The sequence below is a fragment of the Phacochoerus africanus genome, chromosome 8, assembly GCF_016906955.1.
Source record: "Phacochoerus africanus isolate WHEZ1 chromosome 8, ROS_Pafr_v1, whole genome shotgun sequence".
NCBI classification, from domain to species: Eukaryota; Metazoa; Chordata; class Mammalia; order Artiodactyla; family Suidae; genus Phacochoerus; species Phacochoerus africanus.
The window spans coordinates 54,289,872-54,313,334 of NC_062551.1; the positions used below are offsets into that span (position 1 = coordinate 54,289,872).

General features: G+C 56.7%; 1 protein-coding gene across 2 annotated transcripts; it reads left to right on the forward strand.

Annotated features, from left to right (window-relative positions):
- Positions 1-622: 622 nt before the first annotated feature.
- On the forward strand, positions 623-23,449 carry PPFIA3 (PTPRF interacting protein alpha 3). 2 transcript variants are annotated; one of them, XM_047790676.1, is made up of 29 exons: positions 623-799; positions 5,720-5,974; positions 6,228-6,329; positions 6,675-6,839; positions 7,183-7,257; positions 7,744-7,818; positions 8,115-8,336; positions 9,628-9,774; positions 9,864-9,998; positions 10,895-10,978; positions 11,125-11,256; positions 11,684-11,746; positions 12,457-12,536; positions 13,106-13,250; positions 13,693-13,880; positions 15,221-15,443; positions 16,191-16,351; positions 16,484-16,611; positions 17,575-17,668; positions 18,048-18,129; positions 18,577-18,777; positions 19,159-19,221; positions 20,437-20,612; positions 21,031-21,128; positions 21,334-21,509; positions 21,597-21,665; positions 21,872-22,043; positions 22,510-22,582; positions 22,667-23,449. In XM_047790676.1, exons 2-28 carry the CDS (start codon positions 5,735-5,737, stop codon positions 22,566-22,568), a joined length of 3,555 nt encoding a protein of 1,184 aa, XP_047646632.1. In that variant the 5' UTR covers positions 623-799; positions 5,720-5,734; the 3' UTR covers positions 22,569-22,582; positions 22,667-23,449. The 2 variants fall into 2 exon arrangements, with proteins under 2 accessions (XP_047646632.1, XP_047646631.1); XM_047790675.1 differs by having other exon boundaries at positions 22,510-23,449.
- The last annotated feature ends 14 nt before the right edge of the window (positions 23,450-23,463 follow it).

The following is a 23,463-nucleotide window of genomic DNA, read 5'->3' on the forward strand; positions in this document are numbered from 1 at the left end:
CGCAAGGGGTGCAGAAAAAGGTGCACGCCGACCCGGCTTTCACCCCACCTTCCAACCCAAACGCGTGTCTCCGGGAGCCTCCTGCGCCTTAAAACCCATCCTTTACTCCCACCTTGCCGCCCGCCCAACCCTCCTATCCCGTGCCGGGTAAGGACCGGCGAGCGCCAGAGCCGGAATCCGGGGTCGCGACTCGTATTCCACGCCGCGCGCCACTCGCTCCAGGTGACATCATCCCCCTGCCGGGCTCCGCCTCCCGCCCCAGCCGCCTCACGCCGCGTGCCTATTGGCCCACGCTCCTTGAGCTCCGCCTCCCGCTCACCGCCCGCGCCGCCCCGCCCAGCCAGTGTGGAGGCGGGGTTTAGCCGCCGGCCGGCGCCAACACCGCCTCTCATTGGCCATTCGGCGCCGTCTGTCAGTCTCCTGTTAAAGGGGCCACGACCGCCTGGGAGCTGGTTGGGGGGAGGAGGGAGGAGGAATTTTTTGGCGGGGGAAGGTGGGATTTGGGGGGCGCTGGTGAGCGCCCCTGGTTCTGGCGGCTGCGGCCTCGCGGGGGGAGGCTGAACGGTGACAGGGGCAGGGGGCTGTTTTAGGGGGTAGAGGGTTGCGAGACCGTGAAGGGGAGAGGGGTCCCCAGCGCCTAAGCCGGAGCAAGAGACGCGGAGCCCGCGCGAGCGGCGGAGACAGGGCTCCGGAGCCACAGATCCGGGCCCCGGCCGCCGCCAGGGGCCCCGCCCGGTCCCCCCACTCCACCCCACGTCCCTCCTGCAGCCCAGCTCCGCCCGCAGCCGCCGCGGACCAGGTAGGTAAGAGCCCAGCCCGGCCCGCTTGGCAGCGCCCACCCCAGGGACCCCTCACCGAGCTTCCCCCACCTTCCCAAGAACCTGGATTCCCTTCTTCATCCCCGGGGACCTCAGAGCCCAGATTTCACAGCCCGAACCCAGAGACTAAGGCATGCCCCTCCCGGCTCTCAGAGTCCCCAGCAGAACCCTAGAATCCCAGGCGTACTGCCGCCTTGTGCCTCCTCCGGGGCCCAGGAGCCTGAATTTCCCAGTTCAGCCCTGGATACCCCCCCTGGACCTAGATCCTCCTCCTCGGCCCAGACCTGGCAGCTCCAGACGCCGGCCGCGGCTGTGTCAGACTCCCCCAGCTAGGGCCGGACGCCCCCCCCCGTCGCGTCCGCATAGTCCCCCATTGGTGCACCCCGTCTGCCCATCTCCGGTCCTCCGGCTTGAACAGCCGGCCGAGTCCCTCAGTCCAGGCCGGATTGGCGGCCGCCCTGGACACAGGCCCGCTCTGGAGCTGTCCATGGTCACCGTTCTCGGCAGCCTCGCCTCCCCCATCTCTTGGTGCCGCCGCCGCCGGGGGAGGGGGCGCCGGCAGCGCGGGGATCCCCCCCGCCGCGCCTTTGACCCGGGGATACCCGGGCCCTCCCCGAACTGGGCGCCGGGGCCTCAGGGTTCTGCTGGCTAAGATCTCAGCTCCATCCTCAGCACCCCAGCTTTCAGAGACCCCAACTGCTTCTTAAGGAGTCAGAGCTTCTGAATGTTCCTGCCTGGTCCACCTTAGGGATCTTGGCATCCGGGGATCCAGCTCCCACCCGGCTCTGGAAGCCCTGTCAATCCTCACCTCCTCTGGCGAAAGGCCCCCGGCTGGTAGCCCTCACCCCCTCAGGATCTAGGAATCTAGTTTCCTAGCCTTTCCCCTCCTTAGAGACCCTCAGATAAATATATCCAGCCTCCTGGCACCCCAGCATCTGCCCCCTTAGAGATTCAGGCGCCATGACTCTCTCCCTTTCAGGGACTCAGAATGCAATTCTTAATGTAATTCTCTGACTCCCCCTTGGAGACCTACACGCCTTGTCCCTGGTCCTGCCTCCCCTCAGGGAATCCAGGAGTTCGGACCCCAACTTCTGTACTGCCACCAAAGCCATCTTACCCCTGCCCTCCCTTCCAACAAGGACTCTGGCTCCAAACTTCTATCTCCTGTCCTTTGTCTCCCCAAAGAATCCAGAATCCAGTTCCCCCCACTCTGTCCTCCCCGCAAGAACCTAGCCACTTAGCTCTTAGGGCCCCAGATGTCAGGCCAACAGCTTGGATGTCTCTGGCGGCCTTGAAGAAGCCCTGCTGTATCCCCATATCATCTCAGGTTCCAGGCTCCCTGGAGTTCCCTCCTTTCTCCCTGAGATCCAGCCTCTTGAGATGTTTCCAGGATCCCATCCCATTTTCATAGCGTGATGCTCTATCCTTCATGTACATGCTCAGGCTGACAAGCCAAACATGCATCCTGTTTCATGATCGAGAACTGTCTGCCATTCCACATATCCAGCTAAACATGTGCCCTGGCAATGCTTCATGTTCTAGATTCTTCCTGAGGCCTAGAACACTCCCAGTCTACATCTCTGTTCCTTCTTCACCCAAGGTATGTTCTAAATTCTAGGCTAGATGCTAAAGTCCAGGTATGGCTTTTCCTAGGTAGATTCAAATATCTAGATAATGCTTCCAAGCCAAATTCCTTTTTATTTTTATTTTTCGGCTGCACCCAGGCATGCAGAAGTTCCTGGGGCCAGGGATTGAACCCCAGCCACAGCAGTGACAACACCATGTCCTTAACCCACTGGGCCACCAGGGAACTCCCCAACCCAGGTTCCGATCCCCATCCTCCCCCTCTCAGACATGTCCCATTTTTTTTTAGAAGATGGTCCTTCTTATTTCCTGCCAAAATTTCCTTTTGGGTGTGTTCTACATTCTAGCCACATCCTTGGCATTGTTCTAGATTCCCTTCTCTTCCTAGGGGCACTCTAAGTGCTAGAATGTGTGTGTTCCATATATGTGCTCTAAACTTTAAATTGTGCTATCAGTTCTAGAATGCTCTTCCCTACTTTAGCTTCCATCCGATTCTACAGCCTTAGGTCTCAAGGATCCCCACTGAAGTGTCATACATTATGTCTTCCATAGGGTCTACATTCTAGGCCCTTCCAGTCCCAAGTCCTGTGTCCATCTTTTGCCCTAGGGGGACCTTGGCTTAGAACTTGTGCCCCTGAAGGATCGTGGCTTTTTCTCCATCTGCCACTTCAGCATTCTAAGCGTGCTCTAGGCTCTTTCCTCTTCTGGAGTTTTCAGCCTAGAAACGTCCTCATTTCTAGAACATCCCCACCCCCATCTCCTTTGCCAGCTCACTCCTTATGCCAGTAAATTCTCTGTTCCCAGAATGCCTCCTTCTGCATCTTCCCCCAGGCAATTCTAAGTTCCAAACTCCTTGCTACTTTCTAGGTTTTTCTTTGCCTCCAGGGGATATTCTGAATTCTAGAGCATAGAGTCTGCCTTCTGAGCTCTAGCATTATCTAGACACACAGTGAAGCCATGCCTGTGATGTCTGCTGTATACTGTGTTATACCCTCACCCTGGTAGGTTCTGAGTCCTAGATTATGTCTCCTGAGTGGATTTGTTATGCATTTCATTAAGCCTCTTCTTGAATATCATTATTTTCCCCTCTGTGTTTGGGGTTCTAAGATGATCCAGACACTTTTCTTCTTTTTTGCTGCACTGGTGGCATGTGGAAGTTCCCAGGCCAGGGATCGAAGCAGCACCACAGCAGCGACCTGAGCTATAGCAGTGAAAATGCTGGATCCTTAACCTGCTGATACTCTTTTAAGCTATTGAATTGCTCTTGGCTAGGTCAGGGTTCCAGTCCTGGGTTCTAGAATGTGCTCCTCTAAATGGCCCTGAGTGTGGATCCTACCCCAAGTGCACTGTAATTGTCCTTTCTGTGCTCCGTGCTGTGTCTTCATGCCAGTGGCTTTCCCGATTCTCTACCCAGCCTTGGTGAATTTTGTTTCCTTCTCAGTGAATTTGAAGTTCTAGAACAGCCTCCTTATGTGTTGCATCTAATGAGTAGGTTCTGCGTTTTATTTATTTATTTGTTTATTTATTTTTTGTTTTTTTAGGGCCACACTCGTGGCATATGGAGGTTCCCAGGCTAGGGGCCCAATTGGAGTTGTAGCTGCCAGCCTCCACTACAGCCACAGCCACGCGGGATCTGAGCCACATCTGCAACCTACACCACAGCTCACAGCAACACCAGATCCTTAACCTGCTGAGCAAGGCCAGGGGTCGAACCCGCAACCTCATAGTTACTAGTTGGATTCGTTTCTACTGAACTGCAAAGGAAACTCCAGGTTCTGAGTTTTAGATACCATGTTGGGTTTTGGCCTAAGGCTGGCTGGCCCTCCTGTAAATGTTTTCATGAATCTGCCCTCTGAGTTGGGACTCAGGTATCTAGATTCCCGGATGCACCTCTTCAAAGACCCAAAGGCACAGGCCCCCAGATGCCTCTTCCCTGGGTCCCAGGACCCGCAGTCCCCTCCTCTCCTCACAGGAGTCCAAGGCCCCTGTCCCAGGCTTTGAACATAGTCTGAATATTGGGTGGGGCTGGGAATTATCCACTCTCAGAACCGGTTATGCCTCTGCCTGAAGGGACAGAAGGAAAGGGGGAACGGAGTGAGAGTCCCTCCTGCTTTCAGCAGGGCCAGCTGGACCTGTCCGACCTGATGTGTGTCAGGGAGTGGCTCATCTCCACCCACAGCTCATATTCACCCGGACTCCTGGGTCCTGGGGCCCTGGATTCCTGGGTTCTGAGGGAGGAAAAGTCCGAAGGCTGGGATTTCTGGGTCTAAGGTTGTAGCCTAAAATCCCAGACTCTTCTGTCCTGGGAGGAGGGGGATGGGGGGGGGATGGAGGAGGGGGAAGCTGGAGGCTCAGACACCTTGGTCTGGGGGAGGGAAGGGACAGGGGGACCTAGACTCCTGTGATCTGGGGGAAAGGGAACTGGATATTGGGCTCCTGTGTAGCGGAGATAGATGGCTTGCAGGACCTCCTCCATTTTTTTCCCCTGCTTGGAGTGGGGTTCCATTGTGGCTCAGTGGGTTAAGAGCCTGACTAGTATCCATGAGGATGCGGGTTCAATCCCTGGCCTTGCTCAGTGGGTTAAGGATCTGGCATTGTCACAAGATGCAGCATAAGTCACAGATGTGGCTCAGATTTGGCGTTGCTGTGACTGTGGTGTAGCCCAGCAGCTATAGCTCCAATTGAACCCCTAGCCTTGGAACTTCCATATGCCTCCTGCTGCCCTAAAAAGAAAAAGGAAAAAAAAAAAAAAGAGAGAGAGAGAGAGAGAAAGAAATGGAGTGGGTCCTTAGATTCTCCTGCAGCTGGTGTCCAGATTTCTAGATATCTGGGAAGTTGAAGGAGGCAGGAGTTGGGCTTTATAAAGCTAACTATGTATCAGTGACCTAATTCTGTGACCCTGGTTTTGTGACCTCGCAAAGGCCTGGTTCTCGCCTGGACCTGAGTGGTCTCACTCACGCAGCGGGTTGAGGGGGATGCTTTGCAGGGCCAGAATAAGCAGGCTGAATTGTCCACATCTCCTCAGGCAATGGGTCACCTGGCCTCGGGTTCTCTGACTAGGCTGGGCCCAGATATGCTGCCAGTGCCTGATGGAGTCTGACCTCGGTCCCCCAGATGCACTCACCCAGGTGACCGGGCCTGGTTTCCTGAGAGCAATGGGTTTCAGTTTCTCCTGTGCCATGATCGGACTGGATCATGGGCCTCAGTGTCTTCTGTGCGGTGCTGGGGTTGTCCTGCCTCAGTTTTCCCTAGGTAGTATCCTGCCTGCGCCTTGACGAGGCCGCTCTCGGTTCCCTGCCCCCTCCCCGTGCCCGCAGGCCAGCACCGCCGCCATGATGTGCGAGGTGATGCCCACCATCAGCGAGGATGGCCGGCGGGGCTCGGCGCTGGGCCCGGACGAGGCGGGCGGCGAGCTGGAGCGCCTCATGGTCACGATGCTCACGGAGCGCGAGCGCCTGCTGGAGACGCTGCGCGAGGCACAGGACGGGCTGGCTACGGCGCAGCTGCGGCTGCGCGAGCTGGGCCATGAGAAGGACTCGCTGCAGCGCCAGCTCAGCATCGCGCTGCCCCAGGTCTGGGCGGGGCCTGGGCGGGGCCTTCGGGAGGCAGGGCCCTGACCCGCGAAGGCTCGGGGAGGGCCGTCCGGAAGGGGCGGGACTTGGCGCTTGTAGAGGGGGGAGTTGCCGGTCGGTGATGGGCGGGACCTGAGTCGCTAAAGGGGCGTGGCTTGGTAGGGCGGGGCCTCCAGACTTCCCAGTCCTATGGAATGAGGGAGATGGGGAAAAAACTGACCTGATGGTCCCAATCCTGCTCATATCTGAACAGGAGTTCGCAGCTCTGACAAAGGAGCTGAACTTATGTCGGGAGCAGCTACTGGAACGGGAAGAAGAAATTGCAGAGCTGAAAGCGGAGCGCAACAACACGCGGGTGAGAGCCTTGGGGGCGGGGCCTAAGTATGGTGGGCGGGGCCCCGGGTGGTGCAGCCTGACGGATCTTTTTCCCTTCTCTCCTTCCTGTTGTCCCCATGCTCCCACATTCTGGCGGGTCCCCTCCATGTCCCCTCCTCTATCTCCATAACTGTTCTCGATCCCGTAACACTCTTTGCTTTGACCCCGACCCTACCTCCATATCCCTCTTTTCCTAACCTGTCTTTCTCCATATTCCGTTACTTGGCTCCTCCTCCTCGTGCCCTCGCCACCTGTCTGAATCCTCTTCTACTCTGCCTCCCTTCCCTTGGCTTTTTTTCCTTGGCCCGGTGCCCTATCCCTGTAGCTTCTCCTGGAACACCTGGAGTGCCTGGTGTCCAGGCACGAGAGGTCACTGCGCATGACCGTGGTGAAGCGCCAGGCCCAGTCCCCAGGCGGTGTCTCTTCCGAGGTGGAGGTACTCAAGGCTCTAAAATCCCTCTTCGAGCACCACAAGGCCCTGGATGAAAAGGTATGAGAATCAGAAGAGCCTGGAGAACAGAAACTCGTGGTTTCTCAGGGCTGACTCGAATGGCAGAAATTCTGGCTCTGATTGGGGATGTCCCAAAGGGGGAGAATGTTGACTGTAATTGATTTAGACAAGCTACGCAGATCGGAACCTGAGCAGGTGATAAAATGTCCTAGGACGGGGGATTCCAGTGGGTGAGGCTGCCTTGGTTGCTGGTCGAGGCTGCATACTGTTATAAATAGCGGAGTGCTGATGTTGCTCTATCAGGCCCGTCTCAAAGGTGTTCTGCTTCACTTGTTCTCAACTGGGTCTGATCTCCATCTCACTAACTTGCCCCCATCCCCAGGTCCGGGAGCGGCTGCGAATGGCCCTGGAGAGAGTGGCAGTGCTAGAGGAGGAGTTGGAGCTGAGTAATCAAGAGGTGGGGGCGTGGCCAAGAAGGAGGCGGGACTAAAGAACTACTAATGGGGTGGAGCTGATTGGGGGGGGAGGTCCCAGAATCTGTTAGGGACAGGACTAGGGCGGATGACCAACCGGGTTGGACTATGGAGAGAACCAGTGAGGTTGCCAAGGAGGCACTCACTGGGCAGGACTAAGGGGGGTACTGCCCCTTGGCTGCGAGACTCAGGAATAAAGCAGGGCTGGGGCTAAGAGACAGAATTGACAGCGGAGGAAATGGTAGGGTGGGGGAAGGTCAGGGCTAAAGAGGCACCTCCAGGAGGAGGCTGAGGTTAAGAATAACGGTGAGTTTGCTCTTTGGCGAGCCGCTAAGGAGAGATAAAAAGTGGGCACAGGGTCTAAGGGCAGACTGTGGGATGGAGGTGGCCCCAGCAGAACCAGAGCCAGTGGGAAGTAGAAGGGGGGTTCTAGGACCCCCTTTACTCTGATATCTCTTTCCCGTTGCCAGACTCTGAGTCTTCGGGAGCAGCTGTCTAGGCGCCGATCGGGGCTAGAGGAGCCGGGCAAGGATGGAGACGGACAGGTAAGAGGTGGAAGTCTTTCTCTCCTCTTGCCCTTCATTGGTCCCCGTCCCTGTGACTTGGTGATGGCCCTTTTAATGTTTGGTAGGATTCTCACTGATCCTAGGACATCTGAAGCCCTAAGACCCTGCCTGGCCTTTGACCTCTGATTCAAGTCAGCTACTAACCTTTGTGACCTCCGTGGCCCTTACTGATCTTTGATGCCCCCTCGCAGATGTGTTCTCCTTGCATTCCCTTTCCATCTCTGTGTTCCCCACTCTGAGTTCTGCCCCTTCCTCCCTCACCGTCCCCATTCCAGACCCTTGCCAATGGCCTGGGTCCTGGCGGGGATTCGAACCGGCGCACAGCGGAGCTGGAGGAGGCGCTGGAGCGGCAGCGAGCAGAGGTGTGCCAGTTGCGGGAACGCCTGGCGGTGTTGTGCCGCCAGATGAGTCAGCTGGAGGAGGAGCTGGGCACCGCCCACCGGGAGCTGGGTAAGGCCGAGGAAGCTAATGCCAAGCTCCAGCGCGACCTCAAGGAGGTGAGGCCGGAACCCCTGGTGGGCTGCCCTCTGTCCCTCCCCTCCCCCTAACCCTCCCTGTCCCCCTTTGCCCATAGTCACAGAGCTCATGAACCTGGATTCAGTCCACAGGCTGTATGGATTCTTCTCCTCTCTGAGCCTCAGTTTTCTCACCTGTAAAATGGGATTTATGACTTGTCCAAGGGTTGGCACATGGCACATACATGGTAGGCATGCCCAGTAACTGGTCATAGTTACTACATTTTCACTGGGAAATTCTCTTGCACATTTTGTTTGTTTGTTTTTTCGTTTGTTTTTTGTTTTTTTTTTGCTTTTTTAGGGCTGTACCTGTGGCATATGGACATTCCCAGGCTAGGGGTCGAATCAGAGCTACAGCTTCCAGCCACAGCCACAGCCAAGATCATGCTGGATCCAAGCTGCATCTGTGACCTACACTACAGCTCATGGCAATGCCAGATCTTTAACTCACTGACCGAGGCCAGGGATCAAACCTTCATCCTCATGGATACTGTCAGATTCGTATCCTCTGAGTCACAACAGGAGCTCTCCTCTTGCACTTCTTAATTGTCTGAATTTCGCCCCATCCTGGCTGAGGCTCCTTGTTCTTAACTCCCCCACTCGAGGACCTGCTAGGAAATATAGGGCATGGATTCTTGAAGGCATTGGATGAGAAAGAAGAGTGAGCATTTTCGTTTTCATCATCCACTGGGGCTTTTACCTGGGATTTTAAGTGGGGATGGCCCCGGTGCCTCTTGGGAGTATGGTCTCAGCACGCGGGCTCCCAGACAGGAGTCCATCACCCATGAGACCCTGGAGCACCTTCTCTGGTAGCTTAGGCCTGCGCTACCCTTGGGGCTCTTAGGAGATATTTCCTCCCAGATGGAAGGGACCTTTGTTTTCTATGAGGCCCTAGGGCACGTGCTCTGTGATTCTAAATCTGAGCCATGCCAGAAGTTGCCAAAAAATCTATGGCCTGGATTTGTGAGGCAAGTGGGCCAAGAAGAGTGGAGACTTTCCATTCCATGGGTCTTAGGTCATCCATATGAGGAGGGTCTAAGCCATTACTGCCCCAGAAGCTTATGGGAGGGGTTGTACCACCATTTTAACTATCAGGTTGGCTATCCCTGGGAGTTCTTGGCAGATGCGGTTCCATCATTCTGACGCCCAGAGGACAGGGGACTTCATTTCCCAGGATACCCTGGGGTGCCTGAACCGGGCTTCTAAGCCAGGGCTACTACCCTCAGGGCCTTCTGGGAGCTGGAGTCCACGTGGCCCTGTATCACCTCTGCAGGCACTGGCGCAGCGAGAGGATATGGAGGAGCGAATCACGACGCTGGAGAAGCGCTATCTGAGTGCCCAGCGCGAGGCCACATCTCTGCATGATGCCAACGACAAGTTGGAGAACGAGTTGGCCAGCAAAGAGTCCCTGTACCGGCAGGTGGGGGGCATGGCCAGGGAGGGGCGATGGGGGCGAGGCTGTGGCCCCTGTGACCTAGCTCCTCCCCTCCCCCTGTCTGTGTCCCCCAGAGTGAAGAGAAGAGCCGTCAGTTGGCAGAGTGGCTGGATGATGCCAAGCAGAAGCTGCAGCAGACGCTGCAGAAGGCGGAGACCTTGCCCGAGATAGAGGCTCAGCTGGCCCAGCGTGTGGCTGCGCTCAACAAGGTAAGGGGAGAAGTTCCTCTCATGGCGCAGCGGAAACGAATCCGACTAGGAACCACGAGGTTGAGGGTTCCATCCCTGGCCTCGCTCAGTAGGTTAAGGATCTGATGTTGCTGTGAGCTGTGGTGTAGGTCGCAGACGCGGCTCAGATCCTGCGCTGGCCAGCAGCTACAGCTCTATTCGACCCCTAGCCTGGGAACTTCCATATGCCGCGGGTGCGGCCCTAAAGAGTAAAAAACAGGAGTTCCTGTCATGGCGCAGTGGTTAACGAATCCGACTAGGAACCATGAGGTTGCGGGTTCGATTCCCAGGCTTGCTCGTGGGTTGAGGATATGGCGTTGCCGTGGCTGTGGTGTAGGCCGGGGGCTACAGCTCCGATTCGAGCCCTAGCCTGGAAACCTCCATATCCGCGGGAGCGGCCCTAGAAATGGCAAAAAGACAAAAAAAAAAAAGTAAAAAACAAACCCAAAGAAACGTGGTGAGGGGAAGCCTGGGGCTGGATCTTCAGTCTCTGGGGTCAGGGGGTGGAGCTTGGAGGAGGCGGGTCCTTGAGTCTGAACGATAGGAGCCCTGAGGCCTGGTTTCTGCAGAAAAGGGCAGGGCCTGGGGTCTAGGAACAGGACGTGACCTGGGGAGGAAGGGCCTGGACGTTGGGTGGTGGGTTGTGTTCTTTAGTTTGGACTGAAAGGATGGGTGGACCGTGAACCGAGAAAGGGACGGGCCTGTAGATGGGAGAAGAGGGCAGGGCTCTGAATCGCAAGTACGGGGTCAGGAGTCCTGTGGGGGAGGAGCCTGAGCTCCAGGGCGGGGCCTGGAAGCCAGCCTTGGAGGAGGTGGGGCTTGGAGCCCGACGCGGTCCCAGCGGGTCAAAGCCCGTAGTCAAGAGTTCTATCCTCTAGGCTGAGGAACGTCACGGCAATTTTGAGGAGCGGCTGCGGCAGCTGGAGGCCCAGTTGGAGGAGAAGAACCAGGAGCTGCAGCGGGTGAGTGGGGCTTGTGGGGAGGAGCCTAGATGGAGGGGCGGGGCTGCGGGTGGGGCGGGGCTGCGGGTAGGGGTGGGGAGGACGGAGCTCCGCCCAGGGGCGGAGCCTTGAGCTGGAGCCCTTCTGCCCTGCTCTCCTCTGGGCAGGCCCGGCAGCGGGAGAAGATGAACGATGACCACAATAAGCGGCTGTCCGAGACGGTGGACAAGCTGCTGAGCGAGTCCAACGAACGGCTGCAGCTTCACCTCAAGGAGCGCATGGGGGCACTGGAGGAGAAGGTGCACCCCATCCTAGGCCGCCCATAAGCTGGAATCTGGGGGCCCCAGGCCTTTCCCCCAAGCATTATCTGAGATCTCTCCAAGTCTCAGCATCCCGAATTTGAATTTGTCAGACTGCTCTGTGTCTGGGACCACCATTCCTTCTACTACAAACACCCTGGAGCTGAATTCAGGGGCCACCGTACCCTGAGTTCTTGACTTTTCCCTGGCCCTCAGACTCTGGATCCTCTGAGGTTACACAGTATGCTGAATTCTGGGCTCCCTGAGATGCCCCCTCACCAGTTCATCTTCAGCTCCACAATCTTCTCCCCCTCCAGCTCACCATTCAGCCCCTCCCCATTGCCCTTGGGGTCCCCTCAGACCTGTCTCTGTGCCCTAGAGGCTGCTTCCAGGCTCTGTCCCCTCACTGCACCCCTGTCCCCCACAGAACTCACTAAGCGAGGAGATCGCCAACATGAAGAAGCTTCAGGATGAGCTGCTGCTCAACAAGGTAGGGAGGGAGTTCCCGTGGTGGAGCAGCGGTAATGAACCCAACTAGGATCCATGAGGATGTGGGTTCGATCCCTGGCCTCGTTCAGTGGGTTAAGGATCCGGCGTTGCGGTGGGCTGTGGTGTAGATCTCAGACGTGGCTCGGATCTAGTGTTGCTGTGGCTGTGGCAGTAGGTTGACAGTTGCAGCTCTGATTTGGCCCCTAGCCTGGGAACTTCCATATTCTGCAGGTGTGGACCTAAAAAGACCAAAAAAAAAGAAAAACAAAAAACGAACAAACAAAAAACAAAATAGGAGTTCCTGTCTTGGCATGCCGGAAACGAGTCTGAGTAGTAGCCATGAGCTTGCCAGTTTGATCCCTGGCCTTGCTCAGCGGGTTAAGGATCCGGTGTTGGCATGAGCTGTGGTGTAGGTTGCAGACCAGTGGCTCGGATCCCACGTTGCTGTGGCGGTGGTGTACGCCGGTGGCTACAGTTCTGATTAGACCCCTAGCCTGGGAACCTCCATATGCTGCAGGTGCGGCCCTAGAAAAGGCAGGAAAAAAAGAAAAAAAGAAACAAACAAAAAACAAGGTAGGAAGAGGCCTGGGGGAGGGTGCTGGGAGGATGAAGACCTGGCCCCTGGAGCAGGTGAACCGGCCTAGCTGGGAGGGGCTGATCATCGTGGGAGGGGCAGGTTCTGACCCCGCCTCTCCCCCCTCCTCCCCGCAGGAGCAGCTCTTGGCAGAGATGGAGCGGATGCAGATGGAGATTGACCAGCTGCGGGGGAGGCCACCATCCTCCTATTCGAGGTGACAATGTCTTCCTGCCCTACCTCTGCTCAGGGAGCCCCCTTGGCCAAGCTCCATCCCATCTGACCCCAAGTCTCTCCCACCCCCACTCGTTGTCCCGAGACTTCCACTCATCCCTTTTATTTTTTATTTATTTATTTATTGTCTTTTTGCCTTTTCTAGGGCCGCACCCGCGGCATGTGAAGGTTCCCAGGCTAGGGGTCGAATCGGAGCTGTAGCCGCCGGCCTACACCACAGCCACAGCAACGCGGGATCCGAGCCGCATCTGCAACCTACAACACAGCTCGTGGCAACGCCGGATCCTTAACCCACTGAGCAAGGGCAGGGACCGAACCCGCAACCTCATGGTTCCTAGTCGGATTCCTTAACCACTGCGCCACGATGGGAACTCCATCATCCCTTTTATTTTTGACCCCTGCCTTCATGACTCCTGACCCCAGACCCTTTTTCCGACCTTTGACTTCATATCCTTCCCCCGGGTCCCCTGTCCTCAAGCTCTCCCCCGTGATCGGTGCTCTCTTTCTTTTTCCTGACCCCCTGGTCTCGGATGGCCCTCTCCATGCCTGCAGGTCTCTCCCTGGCAGTGCCCTGGAGCTCCGTTACTCTCAGGCGCCCACACTGCCTTCTGGCGCCCACCTGGATCCCTATGGGGCTGGCAGTGGCCGAGCAAGCAAGAGGGGCCGCTGGTCGGGGGTCAAGGACGAGCCCTCTAAGGTCAGCAGCCGCTTCTGGGGCTGGGACTGAGCAGGGCTTGAGAGAGCAGCGCGGGAAGGGGGGATGGAGCCCTATACACAGGGCTCTGGGAGGGGACTGAATCGAGAAGCAGGGTCCCCTGGCCTCACATTGTATTCTCTCCTTCTTCCACAACTCCGTCATCGCCACTTGCCTCATGTCTCTTCACGGGGACGTCCTGCCGCCTGGTGAGAACTCCAGAGGAACGATGGGGTGGGCAGAGGGCTGGGTTTGGGGGAACAGCCCCAGGGTGTAGCATCCTAGGAGGGGGCGGGGTCACGGGCGGTGCAGAAAAGGGAGCCATCGAGAGAGAAAGCTGGTCTGGGAAGAGTGTGGGGGGCTGTCCGTGTCAGGTGACTTGGGCATAGCCATAGCAGGTGGGCCCCTGTCCACCCGGCCTCTCTCTGTCCCCACACAGAGACAGGAGTGGGAGCGTTCTGCCCCCGCGGGGTCCATGCCACCTCCGTTCCCTGGGGAGCTGGATGGCTCCGATGAAGAGGAGGCAGAGGGGATGTTTGGAGCTGAGCTGCTCTCCCCCAGTGGTCAGGCCGATGTGCAGACGCTGGCCATCATGCTTCAGGAGCAGCTGGAGGCCATCAACAAGGAGATCAAGTGAGCACTGGCCCCGTTCTGCTCCACCCCGTCTGAGCTGAAGCCCACAGCCCCTCTGGCTCTGGAGCCTGAGCTGAAGCCCAATTCCTCTCCTCCCATCCTCAGGGAATTCTCCCAGCCCAGCACTCCCTCCGCTATCCAGGAATCCCTGAGGAAATACCCAGATGTCTCCTATGTGCTATAGATATTATATACCCCTCAGGCAGTACTCACAATTTCCCAACACACCCAAGGCTGCATCCCAAATAGCAAAATCCACAATCCGATACATCAAGAACCTTGGATCGTGGATTTCACGGCATCCTGTAACCAGGATCCAGACACTCCCCTTACCCTAAGAATCTCAACACAACACAAGGTCCCCAATCCAAAACACCCTGAGCATCTCAACTTTAGATACCAAGAATTTCCCATGAGTTCCCGTTGTGGCACAGCAGAAATGAATCTGACTAGTAACCATGAGGTTGCAGGTTCTATCCATGGCTTTGCTCAGTGGGTTAAGGGTCTGGCGTTGCCATGAGCTGTGGTGTAGGTCACAGATGTGGCTCAGATCTTGCGTTGCTGTAGCTGCAGTGTAAGCCAGCGGCTGTAGATCCGATTTGACCCCCAGCCTGGGAACCTCCATATGCCACGGGTGTGGCCCTAAAGTGAAAAAAAAAAAAAAAAAAAAGAATTTCTCTTGCTATCTAAGAACCTCATATAACAAGAATCCTCAATTTAGATATAAGAATTCCATCTTATGTAATTCTAATTTAGATACACAAATTCTCAGTTTAAGAATTCTCCATCACATAAAGTCTACCTGAGTCCCCAGCCATCACCCTATTTAGCAATTATCTAATGACACCCTTTCTAAGGGCCCCAGCAAATATATCAACATGACAACCATCTTCCATTCAAACTCACTGTGACTTGAGAAATTGACTGGCCATCTGACTTTGTGACTTTCCCAGAGCCTAACCTTGACCTGAGAGTCTCGGATCTCACCATGCTCTTATTATGACCCTGCTCTTGCTGTCCTCTTCAGAACGTGACCTCTTGCCCACAGTAATCCATTTAGGATTTTCCAGGTCCCCTTGGTTGTCCTCAGGGTTCCCCTGGTGCAGACCCCAATTATGTCATCCTAATCTCCCCATTGCCTCCTGCGTCTCCCATGACCCTTTGACTCCCTTTGGAGCTGGAAGGCCATCATGGATCCACCAAGGCCCTCTGAACTCGCTGTGCCTTCCCCAGAATTATTTTTGCTCCATCAAGCCTTCCTGGCCCATTGGGATCCCCAGGCTCCCTCTCCCGTTGTCTGCCTCAGTCCCCTCACCCCCTCTCCTCCTTTCCCTCCTCAGACTAATTCAAGAGGAGAAGGAGACAACAGAACAAAGGGCAGAGGAGCTGGAGAGCCGGGTGTCGGGTTCTGGCCTGGACTCCCTGGGCCGCTACCGCAGTAGCTGCTCACTGCCCCCCTCCCTCACCACCTCTACCCTCGCCAGCCCCTCCCCTCCCAGCTCAGGCCACTCAACACCCCGTCTGGCCCCCCCTAGCCCTGCCCGGGAGGGCACTGACAAAGCTGTGAGTATTAAGTCGCCTCAGCCTGGTGGTGGTGGCAGTGGGGGGGTCACAAACAGGGCTCCTTGACCAACAGCCGCAGTGACAGCCTCGCCCGCAGTGTCCAAAAGTAGTCTTAGCCTTCCCTGAAAGTCCCAAAGCAGAGGGAAAAGGGGAGGCTGAGCCCCTGGGTTCCGGAACCCTAACTTGTGTTTTAATCAGATCTGATTTACTTTTACCTGTTTTATATATTAAGTTTCCGCGTAGGATTTAAGTGCTTCTGTGACTAAATGTACAATCGAGAACCAGTGTTAGGTCCTCCACCTTGACCTTTGTGGAGGGGACAAGAGCTCTACGCCCCATTTCATTGCCCTAAACCCAGCTTTCCTACTTTCAGAACCGGTAACTCATTAACTTTCCTCAAGGCTGAGAAGATCCCGCTCTTGACGCTTGAAGCTAAGATGCTATAAATATGGGCTTGCCAAGCTCTGGGGGATGCTCTTATTGCCTTTATAGTTCCAGACCCCACCCCCACTTAATCTAGGCTACCCTTAGAAGCAGTACTCCAGGAGTTCTCGTGTGGCACAGTGGGTTAAGGATCCAGCATTGTCACTGCAATGGTTTGCGTCACTGCTGTGGCACGGGTTTGATCCCTGGTTGGATGCTTCAAATCAGGGGCATCCCAGACACCTAGTAGACATGGCAGCCAGGGAGGAACTGCCCACGTGACCCCTCAAACTCAATCTAGCACCTGTGCCTCTCTGTCTCCAGAATCATGTCCCCAAGGAGGACGCTGGGGCTCCACGAGGGGAAGGACCAGCAATCCCAGGAGACACCCCCCCTCCCACTCCCCGCTCCGCCCGGCTTGAGAGAATGACCCAGGCCTTGGCGCTGCAGGCGGGGTCCCTGGAAGATGGAGGGCCCTCACGGGGGTCAGTAAGGACAAGGGGTGGGAAAGGGAGGCGCTTGCTTGAGAGGGTGAGATGCGAGCGGACAAAAGACTTGAGATGAGAGGTGGTGGCATCTCAGATGGGATCTACCATCACTCTGTCCTGCTCACCCAGTGAGGGCACCCCGGATTCCCTGCACAAAGCTCCCAAGAAGAAGAGCATCAAGTCGTCCATAGGACGCCTCTTTGGCAAGAAGGAGAAGGGACGAATGGGGCCACCAGGTCGGGACAGCTCTTCTCTGGGTGAGTACCCTGGTTCCCTCGCCCCTTCCCCTGCTGCCTTTAATCCTTCCTTCCTCTCTACATACTCACTTGACTTTCCTTCCTGTCTTCATTCAAAGTTTGGTAATTCATTTAGCACCTCGGCCAGCCAAGGCAGAGGGGAGGAGAAGGGACAAGGAAACAGCACACTGAAGCCTGCCTGAGTGACTGGTGGGCAAAGGAATTTATTTCATTTACCTAATTAAAAAAAAATTTTTTTAATGCCACACCCACAGCATATGGAGGTTCCCAGGCTAGGGGTCCAATAGCATATGGAGGTTCCCAGGCTAGGGGTCCAATCAGAGCTACAGCTGCCAGCCTACACCACAGCCACAGCAACGCAGGATCCAAGCCGCGTCTGCCACCTACACCACAGCCCATGGCCGTGCCAGATCCTTAACCCACTGAGCGAGGCCACGGATCAAACCTGCATCCTCATGGATGCTAGTCAGATTCATTAATTGCTGAGCCACGATGGGAACTCCCTATTTTTTTAAAAAGAGAGAGAGAGGGAGGAGCATCCTAAAGGCAGGGCACCCGATATACCTAGCGCCTGCTTGTCTGGCTTGTGAAATCCAAGTTAGTTACATTTTTAGGCATTTTACCAGCTGCTTTGACATCCCATTGGTAGCTTGATATTGGTGGGGTAATTTACGCCATGGAAATTGGCAAACGCTACAAATCAGGAAATGCTACCAGCACACCACGGCCAGCTTACCAAGGCCAGCCCAGTGAATCCAGCCCCATTTTGGGGGTTTCTCCAATTCCTTGCCCAGGAGGTGTCATTGGTCCTTGTCTGTTTTATCACCCCCTCCGTGTGGTCTCATCTGCAAATCCCTCCAGGCCTCTGCTTCCCTGGCATCCTCCCTCCCTCCCCCACCCCCGGCTTCAAAGATTCTGCCTCCCCTATGGACTCTCCAAATTTTGGCTCCTCCCTGCTTCCAGCTGGAACGCCCTCGGATGAGACCTTGGCGGCTGATCCTCTGGGACTAGCCAAGCTGACAGGCCCAGGAGACAAGGATCGAAGGAACAAGAGGAAGTGAGTGAGTGTGAGAGCATGTGTGTGTGTGTGTGTGTGTGTGTGTGTGTGTGTGTGTGTGTGTGTGTAGGGTTGGTGCTCATATGTGAGAAGAAAATTCTGGGATGGGGAGAGAGTCTGGGCTCCTCAACTTGCTTGGCAACTTGGGAACTCCTAGAGCTCTCCTTCTTTCTTCTTCCTTTTTTTCTCTTTTCTCTTGATTGGTGCGGGGAGTGGGGAGGATCACAGAGGTTCCCGTGTAATTTTTTTGAACCTTTTGCTATGTTTTCTACATTCATACAGTGCCTTTGTGTGTGTGGGGGGGTTGCTAAAGGGGGCCACCCAAGAGGGCTGGGTGTCTCTACCCCTGAGAGCTCCTGCCCTGGCCCCCTTTCCCCAGGCATGAACTTCTGGAAGAGGCCTGCCGCCAGGGCCTACCTTTTGCTGCCTGGGATGGGCCCACTGTGGTCTCCTGGCTGGAGGTACTGAGGCCCAGAACCATCCTGACTCTTGAGCCCCTGCCCTTTTGAGGATGCCACCATTAGGGATGATGGAACCGGCCAAACACCATCCTCCTAGCCCAGAGGTGGGGGAGGGGGAGGGTAAGGTCCCCGGAGGGGTCAGGCTTCTTGTCCATCCTCCCGTTGCTCTTTTTCCCTTCTCCCCTCGCCTGTGTCTTTCTGGCCATTGTCCACCTTGGTCCTGATGTCTCTGTCTCTTCGTATTTTCCCATGTTTCTTTCCGGGATCCTCCGTCTCTATTTTTCTGCCTCTCTTCCCATCTCTGTGTGTTGTTGTTTTTTTTATTTTTTTATTCCCCTTCTTTTGGGTCTCCCCATGTCCCTCTCTCAATGTCTTTTGCTCGGTTCACTCCCCATCTCTCTCGCACCTCTGTGTGTCTCCCCTCATCTCTGCCTCTCTCTGGTCCAGCTCTGGGTAGGCATGCCTGCGTGGTATGTGGCTGCCTGCCGGGCCAATGTCAAGAGTGGTGCCATCATGGCCAACTTGTCAGACACGGAGATCCAGCGTGAGATCGGCATCAGCAACCCACTGCACCGGCTCAAGCTGCGCCTCGCCATCCAGGAGATGGTCTCACTCACCTCACCCTCCGCTCCTGCCTCCTCCCGCACGGTGAGTGTCCAGGAGCCAATCGCAGCCCTTTCTGCCTCAGGGCTCCGCCTACTGTCCTCAGAGTAGCCAATCATGGGCCTGCTCACCTCCAGCTCCATCTGGTCGACCCAGCTCCGCAGTCTCTTAACTGGATTATCCCTGCAGTGGGGTCTCCTTGCCTCCCCTCTATTCCCAACCCTCAGTCTGTCTTACGCAGGAGACAGACTCTTCTCCATCCTTATTTCCCATGGCATTTACTGCCTTTTAATATTTTATCATTTTATTCCGCATAGAAATATATGTGTTCCCAGGCCTGATTCGTCTCCTCCAGGAGCACGACCCCCTTCCCCTCTCTAGTCCAGAAGCCCTCTCTCAATCTCCCTAACACCCCTCGCCCTTCAGTCCACAGGAAACGTGTGGATGACACACGAAGAGATGGAGTCCCTGACGGCCACGACCAAGCCTGTGAGTGCCCCCTGCCGGCGGCCCTGGGGGTGGCACTAACTTTCCCTCGGGAGGAGTGGGCGGGAGTCTGTGGCTGTCTGTCCGTCTGTTCGTCCCTCCCACCCTCCTCCACCTGCCCCTTAACCCACCCCTTCTCTCCCCTCTTCCCACTAACTGGTCAGGAGACCAAGGAGATCAGCTGGGAGCAGGTAGGGGGCGCGGGGCGGGGCGTGGGCGCATGAACAGGCTGTGCACGCTGCATGGACGCCCCTCCTTCTCCGAGCCCCGCCCCCACCCTCGCCGGATTATTCCATCACCACAGCGGGGCGGTGGGGGTGGGGGGCGGGAGCTGCTCGGAGCTCCGCTCTGGCGGGTCCTTGTGGCTTCATTGGGGTCGGTGCAGAAGCGCAACTGCTCCATTGATAGTGGTGCACGGGTCATTCCATTATGGTGGGTTGCGGGGGGCTCCAGGGGCTGTTTCAGGCTCTGGGCAAAAGGGAAAGCCTTTGGGGAGGGGACGGCCCGTCAGGCTGAGAAGTTGGGAAAAAGGAGCAATATTTTGTTCTCAAGAGGGGAGAGGTGTGAACTAACCTGAGGGAGAAGAGCTACGTCGGGTCTTTGTTTCCATTAGGGGAGAGTCTGGGTTGTTTCCTTATGTTTAGAGGCATCAAGGGCTTAGTGTTGATCCAGAATATCGTCCTGGGTCAGGTAGACAATTAGCCTAGTATTTTCGGGACAGTGCAGAGTGGTGGATAGCCATGCTATCCTTTGTTGGGGAGAGAGCTCTGTTGGAAGAATCCGTTGTCCTGACTTGGAGTAGTGGTGTTGGGTGAATCCATTGTTCTGAGTTGGGACAATGCTAGACTAGTGCTTCTTAAACTTTAACATGCATCTCAGAGCACCTGAGAATCCTGTGAGAATGCAGAATTTTCGATTCAGTAGCCTAGAATTTAGTAGCTAGAATTGAGATTCTGCAATTCCAGCAAGTTCCCAAGAGATAGTGATGCTGTGGGTCCAAGGACCACACTTTCCAGTAGACAACGGTCTATGCTGTCGTTATGAAGGACAAAGAGACAATTCTGGATTGTCCACTGTCCTGAGCGGCGATTGGCCATTGTCCTGCTGTGGAATGGAGAAAGAACAACCTTGGATGGGGGGGGGTGAATGTACCCTTTCATACATACCTGGGAAGGGGTCAGAGGCCCTGACCCCTCCCCCACCTGCCCGTGGCCCCAGATCCTGGCATATGGCGACATGAACCACGAGTGGGTGGGGAACGACTGGCTGCCCAGCCTGGGGCTGCCCCAGTACCGCAGCTACTTCATGGAGTCGCTGGTGGATGCCCGCATGTTAGATCACCTTAACAAGAAGGAGCTCCGGGGCCAACTCAAGATGGTGGACAGCTTCCACAGGTGGGGGCTGCCTGGCCAACAGGTGCCAGTCCAAGGAGGGAAGCCCCATTCCTAGAGAGTCTTTGGCAAACTGGACCAGTGCTGGGGAATTCCTTGGACTATCTTAGGTCTTTTAGTGCCGACTGTCAGGAAATCCAGACTCCTGTGCCCCTTGCACTCATAAGATGGCCCACTAGGAACAGTCGAAGTCCTGAGACAGCTTGGCCAGTTGACCAAGCTGGCTCACCGTTTGGCTAATAGGAGCTGCTTGCTGAAAATATGCCAACTCTTGGGAGGGTCAGCAATTAATAGGACAGAGCCAATGGAGCAATTCTGCCACCTCTCCGAGAAAACCCCAGACAATAGGGGGGCCCAATAGGAGCAGCAGTCAGTGGGGTCATGAGGGCTCCTCTGTGATTCCACTGTCTCTGCTGCTCAGGGTGAGCTTGCATTATGGGATCATGTGTCTGAAACGGCTCAACTATGACCGGAAGGACTTGGAGCGGAGGCGGGAAGAGAGTCAGACTCAGATCCGAGGTGAGTAGAAAAGTGGAGGCAGGGCTGGAGGAGATTTGGGGCAGGGCTGGAGGAGATCTAACAAATAGGGGAGGGGGAGGAAGGCCGGGGAAAGGGGGTGGGGCCAGCATGGGGGCATGGTTAGGAAGAGGGGTGGAGAGATGAAATACATTGGAAGGGCCAGGCCCCCAGGAGGGGCGCGGTTGAGTGTCCCTTCTGTCCCCAGACGTCATGGTGTGGTCCAATGAGCGGGTCATGGGTTGGGTGTCCGGGCTGGGCTTGAAGGAATTCGCCACGAATCTTACGGAGAGCGGGGTGCACGGGGCACTGCTCGCCCTGGACGAGACCTTCGACTACTCCGACCTGGCCTTGCTGCTGCAGATCCCCACGCAGAATGCACAGGTGAGCAACCGCTAGGCCCGGGGCATAGTGGGCATCCCCATCTCGTAGACTGCACGTTGCGACCCCTCTCCCACCTCTCCTCCTCAGGCCCGGCAACTCTTGGAGAAGGAATTCAGCAACCTCATCTCCTTGGGCACAGACAGGCGGCTGGACGAGGTGGGCGCCGCAGCGGCATAGGAGACTCCACTCCCAGCGGCACCTGTAGGCTCCGAGCTGAAGGGGTGGGGCTTGACGTTGCCCTCCAGTTAGGGTTGGAGGGGGTGCCAGGGAAGGGGCGGGGTTAGAGGAGGGACGGGACCCTGAGAGGGGTGGAGTCGAAACACCACCCGAGTCCCTCACCGGCTGCCGGCCCCTCTACCTAGGACAGCGCCAAGTCCTTCAGCCGCTCCCCATCCTGGCGGAAGATGTTCCGAGAGAAGGACCTCCGAGGCGTAACCCCCGACTCAGCTGAGATGTTGCCCCCCAACTTTCGTTCGGCCGCAGCAGGGGCCCTGGGCTCGCCGGGGCTCCCTCTCCGCAAGCTGCAGCCGGAAGGTGGGCGGATCCCATATGCTACAGCCCTTCCTCCCCTCCCCTTCCTGGGGCTGGGAAATGGATCAACTCAACGTTCCAGAAGCCTCCCTCTCCGGGCTCTGAAATGGCCTAGTCCTTTCTCCCCCACCCATGACAAATGGACCACTCCAATAAGCCAGCGTCCTCCTCCGGAATGGATTAATCCTATACCCCCTTTCCAGGGCAAGAAATGAATTCTTCCAGTGTCACCTGGGGCACTTTGGAGGAATCCAAGGCTGTGGGGAAGGGAGGGAAACCAGCTTGGAGCTAGGCAGTCCTCGTTATCTCGGGAGGCGAAATCCTAGGGCAGACGGTTAAGGATTGGAGAAACAATGGGGGGAGGAACTGGGCGTGTGTGAGTGTGTGTGCACGCGCGCGCGCTTCCCAGGCACGACTTGCGCACACACTTGCTCTTTGCAGGCTGAGCTGCTGTTCTCTTTCTCTCCAGGCCAGACTTCTGGAAGTTCCCGGGCAGACGGCGTTTCTGTCCGGACCTATTCCTGCTAGTGTGGGCCTCCAAGGTGAGGACTGTACTGGGCGACCTTGGGGTTTGGGGCAGCACAATGGATCTTCACAGCTGCACGTACCGCCTGGCGTCAATGCAGGTGACCTCACTCCGACGGAAGAACCTTTCTGAGGCTGGGCTGCTCCCCCTCCTGCCCAGAGTCTGGTCTCGCCAAGAGAGCCTGCGGGGGAGCTCGCGCCACGGACTGGACCTTCTGTACAGATAAGCGGGGAGTGCGCGTCCCCGCCTCACAAATGGACTGGGCCTGGACCAAACCACATGCACTGGACTGAGAGGGGGAAAGAAAAGGGCAGGAAGAAGTCCCGCCCCAAACTTCCGCCTCCCTTTCCTCTACTTTGTAATTTATTGATCAGTTTCCAGTGGGAGACGGGTGCCCTTTCCCCGCAGGAAGGGGGCGGGGCTTCCCTCCCAGGCCGCATGCGTGGAGAGGCTGCCCCCCTTCTTCCGGGTCGCGGGGCCCAAGTCTTCCTTCTTCATCCGAAAGGAGGGGAGGGGGGACTCGCTGCTAAAAGCCTCGCCCCTTGTGCCACTCAGCCCTGCCCCGCCGTGTCCAGTCGCCGGTGCCTGGGGTCAGCTGCGGGCGGGGTTCCCTCTCCCAGTGTCTCGTGTCCCGGAGGCCCTTCCCCACCCCCCGTGCTGTGGCCGTGTCCGTGCCCCGGGGGTGGGGGGTGCCGAACTGCGCTCCCCGTTCCGTTCCGGCTCCGGGGTTTGCATGGGAGAATCCTCTTTCCACGATGCCACTGGGCGACGTGGCACAAGGGGAGGAAGGACCGTGGGGGAGCCCTCGCCCCCGACTCTTGATCGGCCTCCCTGCCCCAAGCGTCACTCAGTGATCACGGGTAAAGAGAACTATTTCAAAAAGCTCCCGTGTCGACT

What these genes read in the sequence shown, in the direction of transcription:
- PPFIA3 (XM_047790675.1), top strand. Translation starts at nt 5,735, where the DNA reads ATGATGTGCGAGGTGATGCCCACCATCAGCGAGGATGGCCGGCGGGGC. An exon ending in GCAAGGATGGAGACGGACAG is followed by an intron (nt 7,819 to 8,114) that starts GTAAGAGGTGGA and finishes TCCCCATTCCAG; the next exon opens with ACCCTTGCCAATGGCCTGGG. An exon ending in TGACGGCCACGACCAAGCCT is followed by an intron (nt 19,222 to 20,436) that starts GTGAGTGCCCCC and finishes CCGTGGCCCCAG; the next exon opens with ATCCTGGCATATGGCGACAT.